The sequence below is a fragment of the Vitis vinifera genome, chromosome 3 (genome assembly GCF_030704535.1).
Source record: "Vitis vinifera cultivar Pinot Noir 40024 chromosome 3, ASM3070453v1".
Lineage (NCBI taxonomy): Eukaryota > Viridiplantae > Streptophyta > Magnoliopsida > Vitales > Vitaceae > Vitis > Vitis vinifera.
Window position 1 is genome coordinate 19,551,900 of NC_081807.1, and position 9,540 is coordinate 19,561,439.

General features: G+C 35.0%; 1 protein-coding gene across 3 annotated transcripts; it reads left to right on the forward strand.

Annotated features, from left to right (window-relative positions):
- The first annotated feature begins 5,168 nt into the window (after positions 1-5,168).
- On the forward strand, positions 5,169-9,279 carry LOC100242699 (cysteine-rich receptor-like protein kinase 10). 3 transcript variants are annotated; one of them, XM_010649887.3, is made up of 7 exons: positions 5,169-6,185; positions 7,064-7,201; positions 7,322-7,446; positions 7,558-7,768; positions 7,938-8,175; positions 8,494-8,644; positions 8,770-9,279. In XM_010649887.3, the coding sequence occupies exons 1-7, from the start codon at positions 5,333-5,335 to the stop codon at positions 9,100-9,102; spliced, it is 2,049 nt and encodes a 682-aa protein (XP_010648189.1). In that variant the 5' UTR covers positions 5,169-5,332; the 3' UTR covers positions 9,103-9,279. The 3 variants fall into 3 exon arrangements, with proteins under 3 accessions (XP_010648189.1, XP_010648190.1, XP_059592043.1); XM_010649888.3 differs by having other exon boundaries at positions 7,325-7,446; XM_059736060.1 differs by having other exon boundaries at positions 7,064-7,446.
- The last annotated feature ends 261 nt before the right edge of the window (positions 9,280-9,540 follow it).

Genomic DNA, 9,540 nt, shown 5'->3' on the forward strand with positions numbered 1-9,540 from the left:
TCCTCTGAGGAAAAATCCTCAGAGTTTGGTTGGCTAGAAAGAAAAAGAACGAGAAAACAAAAATATGAAAGAAAAATAGAGCAAGTGCTCTATAGATATATTTCTTACTTATACCAAAGGTTCATTTCCTCCTTCCCTTCCTCTCGAGAACAGGCTCTCGAGAGCTATATATAAAGAAAATTACAAAACAAAATATATGAGGTTATTCACCCCTTTTCCAAACTTAATAACTAAGGAATCCTATAATTGGTGGTTTACAAGGAGAAAATGGGGATTTAGACATAAAAAATCTGAAGCAAAATATCCAAAAGTGTCGGTCGCAAATATCGGGAAGCACTAAGGACCATTTCGCAGGTGAAAATGAGGTCTGCGAGATTTCACAGACGCACAAAAAGGGCTACGAAATCACTTCGCAGCAAAAGGCTGATTTCGCAACGCTACGAAGTTGGCATTCAGCTTGCGGTGTTCGGCTTACAACGTGTTGCAAATATCGGGAAACTTCAGAAGGAATTCCACAGCACTGTGCAAAATGGCTGCGAAATCATTTCGCAGCAAAAGGGTGATTTCGCAGCCGTGCAAAATTCTTCCTTCATCTTGGAGTGATTGACTTCCAATGGCTGTAACTCCTTCATTTCAACTCTGAATTGTGTACCGTTTAAAGAATTGGATTGCTGACTTCCTAATCTTTAAAACGACATATAACATGCATAAATTGGACTTCAGGAAGTGCTCCAAAAGTGGCTGACATGACTGTCATAAAAAATGCTTCATGGCAGATTTCTCTTTGCTTCCCCTTCTTGCATTCCGGATTTGCTTATGGCAAAGGACTTCAAAGCTTCGGTTCTTCATGTTTCTGAGCTTTCCATTGCTTTGCCATGGATTCCAAATAACTCTCCTCAATCTCGGATTGCTTTGGTGATCAAAAAGCTATCAAAACACCAAAACTTAATACAATTTGATTAGAATTGATTGCCAGGATCCTTAACATGCCAATTGAGTTAAAAGGTAATAACTACTACTCAAAAGTGTTTAAAAGAGTTAATTACAAGCTATAAAATAACACTTTTTGAGTAGTAATCAAATAGGTTGTTGAAAGATTAAAGCACTGGAAAATATGAAAAACCCATTAAATAAAACACATCAAAGTTGAATATCGAAAGTAATAGAAGCAATATGGATGTTATCTGAATTTTTCAAATTTTTTATATGGTGTGTACTGCAGCTAAAATAAATCTCAAATATATACTACTCATTATATGGTGTGTCAATCTCAGATAACACAAAGCCCCCTCTTTTGCACTCAATCTCAAATACCTAAATAATAGTTACACAATCATGTTCATGTCAAAAATACAAAGTAGGGCCCTGTATTTTCCAGGAATATGGAAAGAGAATATGTAACTGTAAGGAAAAAGAGTGACTTTGGAAATAAAGATGAAATTTGGTGATGAAACCAGGGCAATCTCTTTGGGGTTTCTTATTTCAACACCACACCCTTTAGAGGCAAAGATCCAACTCAAAAGAAAATCAAAACTGAAAGGGGAAAAATCTAGTGTTTTCTTGAATTTTGATGAGAAAATTTAACAGGGACAGGGTAATCTTCGGTTGTGTTTGTTTTTTGGCTTAATAGAAAAAGTCAAATATTTTAGCTTTTTCTATTCAGCTAAAAGTAACTCATTGACATCGACCAACATCATTAAACTAAACTTATTGATAATAAGTTCACTTTAATTATGTTGGTTAGTATCAATAAGGTACTTTTAGCTGAATAGAAAAAGCCAAAATATTTGGCTTTTTCTATTAAGCCAAAAAACAAACACCACCTTCCATTGTTGGTATGGATTCACCAAACTGTCACTTCTGTATGTATATATCAGACCCATCTCTCTACTTCAACACCTTATACATAATGTTTTTGTTAGCTTTTCTTAGTAGTTAACCTTTTCGACAATTATGTTTTCTAGTCTTTTCAAGACATCCAAACACTTAAACCAACCATAACCAACAACAGACAGAAAACCCAAAAACCAAAAGAGAAAAAAAAAATTCAAACTTCCAACAGCAAACACACTACTGGATTAACATCACCGGGCATGGTCAAACCACATGGTTTAGAGCTCGAACTAGTGGCGCTAATTTAAGCAAGGTGATGGCAGCAGAGACATGTGGTTTACAGATATGTGAACCAAAAACCCTAAACAGAGCAATTGCATATGTGAACTAGAATAGAGAATGAGAGTTTTAGAGAGAGAAATACCGGGAAATGAGACTCGACTACTGTATTGATTTACCATTTCATTTTCTCATACTTTCCTCCTAACCAAACAATCCTAAAACTCAAACCCTAACTAACATTTCAAGACAACCAGACATTAAAAACAAGGAAAAGAAAAACAAGAAAAGAACAAAGGGTTACCTTTGATCAGATCAATGACGTCGAACGAAAGTGTAACACCTTACCTACTGTGTAGTCTCAGGTGGAGAACGATGGAGGAGAATGAAGGAGAGAGGTATGAGTGAAAGGGAAAGTGAGGTATCGGGAATCACTTGGGGGCATTTTTGGAATATTTTAAAATTTTGAAGTGTTTTTTTTTTTAAAAAACACCTGTCAAGTGATTCTCTAAAAATCACTTTAAGTGTTTTTCCATATTTTCAGAAGTGTTTTTTAAAATTTACCAAACACCTTATTTTCATCTCAAAAACACTTAAAAGTGTTTTTAAGGATAGAAACACTTTTGAAAATCACTGCCAAACAGGCTCTTAGACTACTTCCATATTGCTATTCCCTTGGAGGAACAAGATATAAAAGTAAAGTTTTAGGTTTAGGAAAGACATAGTAAGGTGTATATATTCTAGGTCTGAATATAATATCAAAGTGAAATCTAGCTTGATGGTGAAGCAGCGCGCGGCCACTGGAATAAATGTTTAGTAGGAGCTATCGGAGGTCTTTCACTTTGCTGCAAGGGAAAACAAGGAGCGAGGGCTCTGAGTCGAAGCTGCATTGTTAGATATGAAGTGTACCCCTTCTACCAGCTTGTCTCCATACCGCTAGCGCGCGCTGGCATCAGGTTCGGGGCCGTCTTCTATATCAAGCGCCAGAGGTGAACTTTCAAAGTATTTGGGTTAGATTTTCATATATACCGGAAATGTGCATTTTCACACTTGAAAACAAAGACTTGAAAAATCCAAATTTAATATATTTATTTAAAAACAATTAAATTTTTATGCCATTTTTCAATTAAACAAACTACTTTGACATTGTAGGTATTATGTTTTAAAGACCTTTTATCATTCCATTACTTTGTTACTATTTTTTATTTTAAAATGTGTAAAAATTGAATTACTTTGAGGGGATTTTTATTTTACGATTTAAAAAAAAAATGTTTAATGCCTTCTTTTTTTCTTTTCTTTTTTTCTTTTCCCAAATGTTTGTATGGACTAGATTATGTTGAATTTTATTAATTTCTTCCCTGATTGGATTCTTTGGTCATTGTAACTCCCGACTGAGTAAACACGTTTGTCTGTTTTATTCAAGTTTTCTTTCTTTAAATAACTTTTTAAAATGCTCTTCCCCAAGTCATGCTCGTGACGTTTCAAAATTTCAAAGTCCAACTGTCTTCGTCAAAAGTTTATGGTTTATATAGAAGAAAATGAAGAAAATTTTATGTCTATAACTACCTAGAGAGTGTAGTGTTTGAATTAATCCTAAAATTAATATTTTATTACCTATTTTAAGCTTATCACTTTATGTTAATTCCTTAGAGTATAAAATTTTCATAAAAATATAAATAAAATCAATTACACAAATAAATATAGTATAATGTGGAAAAACGATCTAACAATCTACTATGTGTAAAAAGCCATGGATGGTCTTTCGACCATTAAATAATCCATTAAATATGAGAAAATGGTACGCAATTTTACTTGATTGGATGTACTTACTCACTAAGGTCTTATACCATCTATATCTACACTCATTTTCCATGTCCATAATGCAACACTCCTCTATATCCCTGAATGGATCAATCCCTTGAAACCCTTATCAAAGTTCTCCAATGAAATATCTAACCTTTGTTGTTGCAAAAAAGTTTCTCTAAAAAAAAATATATTAAAGTTTGAGAGATAGATGATCAAACCTTTGAATAAAATATTTCTATTTTATTATTTATATTTTGTCAATTTGTTATATTTTCATTATTAGTTTCTATGCACTTCATTTCTTTGTAAGACAATGCTCTTAGTTACTTTATAAATTAAAGCTATATTTGTTTACTGGAAAGTACTCGGAAAAAAAATACCAAAAAAATAATTTTTATATATTTAATTTTACTATGAAATATTTGAAATAAAGTTAAATATAATTAAAATTGGTGAAAAATTTATAAATATTTAAATTATTTAATATTTATATAAAAAATTTAAATAAATAAAAAAATATAAAAATAATTTATTTGACTTTAAATCTAATTTTATTTATTTCTTTTCTTTTACTTCACTTCAATATTTTATTTCCTTCGTGTTCCTTTCAAACTTTCCGGAAATCAAATATAACCTATAACCTATACTGATGAATATCTTCCACTGCTAGGAGTTCAAAGCACTTTTCCGTAAATATAATGAAATTTTAGTTTTCCACACAAACCTTATCTTCAGGCTATAAAAGTCTACAAAGGCATTGATATTTGATATTAATTCCACACCTAACATCAACTAAACTGATAGATGGCTCCATCCATGAATCCTTTTTTAATCCTTGCACTGTTGGCCACTAGGAGTTAAATATAAAGTTTTTTTGTTTTTTTTTTTTGTCAAAAAAAAAAGATAATTTCAATTTAACTACTAAAAAGTCTAAAATTTGAACTTATCTTTTTTTAAAAATAATTTTAAAATTTAAAATTTACATTAAAATAAAAATAAAAGACAAATTGAATACAATATAATTATATTAAAATTAGCTATTGACAGAATTAAAGTAGATTTGAAACCAAATTACTTCTATAACTAATATTTTTTTAAAAAAAATTGGTAGGAATATAAAAAAAAATCTGCGGTCTTGGACGCATAATTGACCAATAGCTCTGACTATTCTAAAAAAATACTGCGGTCTTGGGCGCATAATTGACCAATACCTCTGACTATTCTAATATTCCAGAACTTTATGGACGGCATGAAAGAGCCTGGGGAGACGGGGCGGAGATTTGCGTCTTCACCACCCATTTCCTCCTTATGTGTCTGTAATGAATCTGGTTGAATGATGAAATAAAGGAAAAAGGAAAAAAGTTTGATAAATTGATGGCTTGGGGGGAGATCTTGTTATTTGTGAGTCGTAAGCATGATGCCGCCGCGTTTCAATATAACTCTTTTGTTTCTTTGCATGCTTGGGTTGCTGAGGTGCCTAACCCTTAGCCCTGCCGCTGCTCTCACTTACTTAAACAATTCCTGTCCACAGACTCCAAACACAACTGCTGCTATCAGCCCAAATACCACCTACCAAACCAATCTCAATTTGCTTCTCTCCTTTCTTTCTTCAAATGCTACCATCGACTCCGGATTCTACAACGCCACCGTGGGGCGGGAACCTTCCGATGTAGTTTACGGTCTTTTTCTCTGCCGAGGTGATCTTAGCCCTCAACTCTGTCAAGAGTGTGTGGGGGCTGCCACTAACAAGTCACGCGACCAGTGTCAGGGAATAAAGGCGGCTGTTATTTGGTATGACGAGTGCATATTGCATTACTCAAATCAGTCCATCTTCTCCACACTCATAGAAGAGCCGATACTGATGATGCGCAACACGGTGAATCTCACAGACCCAGATGGATTCAATCGGACACTGCAAGGTATAATGGACAGCATAAGAACTCAAGCTGTGAATGATCGATCTGGCAAGAAGTACTATGCCACCAAAGAAGAAAATTACTTAGCGCCACAAATGGTACAAAGGGTGTATAGCCTGGTGCAATGCACACCAGATTTATCCGCCACCCAGTGCAATCTATGTCTTTTGGGAGTGGAAGACTATCTTCAAGAATGCTGCAGTGCACGTCAAGGGGCAAGGGTCGTGTTTCCAAGCTGTAGTTTTAGATATGAATTTTATCCTTTCTACACAGCTGAGGCAGGGGCCGAAGCACCAGCTCCTACACCTCTGCTTCTTCCTCCTGCTCCACCTTCACAACCCACCACTGAAGGTAAATTGATTGTCTTCCTACTTGAAACTTATTAGGCTTGGATCCTAATTTTGAAGGGTTTTTGTCTTTATGATTGGTCTAACTTGGACTGTTGGACATAAGATCATTATTAGAAGGAAATCCATTTTGGATATTAAGATTTCCCTTACACTATAGATGACAAAAATATGAAACAATCAATATTTTTGGATTCCACATAGTGTTTGGTAAATGAAATTAATAATCAATCACTATACACTGGTAAAGACATTTCTACAGAGGGGATTCTTATTGAGTAAGTTGAATAGGCTCTGTTCATGAGGGGCTGTGATTGGGAGATTGTGTGGGGAATTGGTTTAGGGACAAAAGGGAAAGCTCTGTTCAGAAAAGCACAAAATAGCATACTTAAAAATTGAGGAACCTAAATTGTGGGCATTAAATTGAGTTGCTGACCCCATACTTCAACAATACATCCTGGCTACGGGGCACTGTCCCTTGTAACTTCTAGTTATCCGTCCGGAATAAACCATATTTGTTCACAATTTAGTAATTTTGCTGAAAACAAATGCCACATTCATGTTGGCTACACCTCAACTTATGCACATGTAGTTTCTCACAACATGGGCTAGCTTGCTAAGGCTGTCTCCCAATATCGAAAATATTGTGAAAGCTAAAATCTGTAGTATGCCTGATACAGTTTTTGAGGTTCAGAGAGACACAGCAGATAAGATACTCATAGGCTACCTTATATCCAATGATTTTGGCCTCGGGGTTCTGCCAAACAAATTGACTGTTACCATTTGGTGTTTATGTATCAATGGAGCATTTCTTTGTTTACGCATGGTGGAGCTAAGATTTTCATTGTACACTTCCAGTGAATCGTGTTCTTATTTATGCAGGAAAAGGTGGAATATCTTCACAAACAATTATCACCATTGTTGTTCCAACAGTTGTCTCTGTGGGGATCTTTTATATTTTATGCTACTGCTTCATAAGCAGGAAAGCAAGGAAGAAATACAATACAGAAGAGGAAAATGGTAAGATATTAGCACCTAATCCAAAGGATCCTCTGTTTCTTGTAGTAGTGATATTTACAATTAATGTTGAACATAGAAACCCCTCTTTTTTTTCCTTTTTTTTTTTTTTTTTTCTTTTAGCAGTGGAGAATGATATCACGACCGTGCAGTCATTGCAATTTGATTTTGGTACACTTCAAGCTGCTACAAATAACTTCTCTGATGATAACAAGATTGGTCAAGGTGGATTTGGTGATGTATACAAGGTAAAACTCTATAAATGTGGTTCATTATGTAGCCTAACATGATCAAACTTCAGATGCACTCGAAAGTAAGGACTCTTCCCAAAAATTTCAATGCCTCTTGCATGTTATCAGGGTACACTTTCTAGTGGTCAAGAAATTGCTATAAAGAGGCTATCTAGAAGTTCAGTGCAAGGTGCAGTAGAATTCAAGAATGAGATTGTGTTGGTAGCCAAGCTTCAACACAGAAACCTAGTGAGGTTATTGGGATTTTGCTTGGAAGGGGAAGAGAAGATACTTGTCTATGAATATGTGCCCAACAAAAGCCTTGACTGCTTTGTGTTTGGTCTGCCACATCCTGCCTTTACTTCTACTTGTCAATTTTAAGTTCCTCAAATGGAATCAAATTGTGTTTAAATCTCACTAATCAAATTCCCTAGTTCCATTTTTGTTTAAAAATATTAGATGACCAATACTTTATTCTAACTTTAACATTTGGTTTGATGAAAACATAGATCCTGATAAACAAGGACAACTGGATTGGTCAAGACGGTATAATATTATTGGAGGAATAGCTCGAGGGGTTCTTTATCTTCATGAAGATTCTCGGCTCAGAGTTATACACCGTGATCTAAAAGCCAGCAATGTTTTGTTAGATGGTGATATGAACCCAAAAATTTCGGATTTTGGCATGGCAAGGATTGTTGGAGTAGATCAAACTCAAGGAAATACCAACAGAGTTGTTGGCACATAGTAAGTTCAGAGCCCAAAATTTGTTTTCATAATCTAGTACTACATTGAATTTATTAGTTGTTCCATTCCATAAACCCCAAGCTACTAAAGAAAAGAAACTACAATAATTTTGAGAGCTAAAAAAAACGACCTTCAAGGCGCAATGTCTCTGTTATCTTCCACAAGTTACCACTATATGCTTTGACTGGTTTTACCAGCTATGCTTTTTATACTACTTCATTAAGGTCAAAGAGTTTTACAATGATATGCTTCAAACTGCAACATAATTTCAAGGTTTTCCTTAAATTAGACTTCTATACTGATGTTGCTAGCTTGTAGTGGCTACATGTCTCCTGAGTATGCAATGCGTGGACACTTCTCTGCTAAGTCAGATGTATACAGTTTTGGTGTCCTCGTTTTGGAGATAATAAGTGGCAAGAAGAACGGTAGCTTCTATGAATCAGGCCAAACTGAGGGCCTTCCAAGCTATGTGAGTGTGAATATAACATTGGATTATTTTTATTTTCATTGATTTTGCAATCTCATTACCATCACCTCTAGAGTTAAAGAAAAAATATAGTTGAATATCTAATAATAGTTGATGAATGGAACCAGGCATGGAAACTTTGGAGGGATGGTACACCCCTGGAATTGATGGACCCAATGATGGGGGACTCTTACGCAAGAAATGAAGTCATTAGATGCATACATATGGGTTTATTATGTGTTCAAGAAGATCCTGATGACAGACCATCCATGGCATCAGTAGTCCTCATGCTCAGCAGTTACTCTGTTACTCTACCATTGCCTCAACAACCAGCATTCTTCATTCGCAGTGGGACGCAGTCGGGCTTTCCAATAAATGCACTGGAATCAGATCAATCTGCAAGCAAGTCAACGCCATGGTCTCTGAATGAAACATCGATTTCTGAACTATATCCTAGGTAGGCTGAATATATTAGGCAATCTCAGATATACTTAAATAAAAAGAATGAACTTGATTTCTAAGGTTAATGTGGTTTTTGACTGCTCGAAACCTTGAATTAACGTATTTCCTAGTTACTAGTCATAATGTTTTACCATTTGGAAACAACCTAATAGTGAGGTGTGTGTTTTTTCAATTTACTTTAGTGTCATACATGTTGTTGGTAAGGATGTGAAGTTCTCATCTCAGCCACTGAGATTTCCCAGAAGTTCCTACAAAGTAATCAGAATGTTTTATGATATGCTAAATTTTTTAATCCAACCAGCTGAAATTTTAAGGGCTTAATGTACTAGTTGCCAGTACATAAGCCTCCATTCATGAGAGGCATAAGGGTTTAAAGCCAATTTTCCTTGGGTCATGATGAGGTGAGACAATAGAGAAATTGACTTTTGTCACCATCA

What these genes read in the sequence shown, in the direction of transcription:
- LOC100242699 (XM_059736060.1), top strand. Translation starts at nt 5,333, where the DNA reads ATGATGCCGCCGCGTTTCAATATAACTCTTTTGTTTCTTTGCATGCTT. An exon ending in AACAGAGTTGTTGGCACATA is followed by an intron (nt 8,176 to 8,493) that starts GTAAGTTCAGAG and finishes GCTAGCTTGTAG; the next exon opens with TGGCTACATGTCTCCTGAGT. An exon ending in CTGAGGGCCTTCCAAGCTAT is followed by an intron (nt 8,645 to 8,769) that starts GTGAGTGTGAAT and finishes GAATGGAACCAG; the next exon opens with GCATGGAAACTTTGGAGGGA.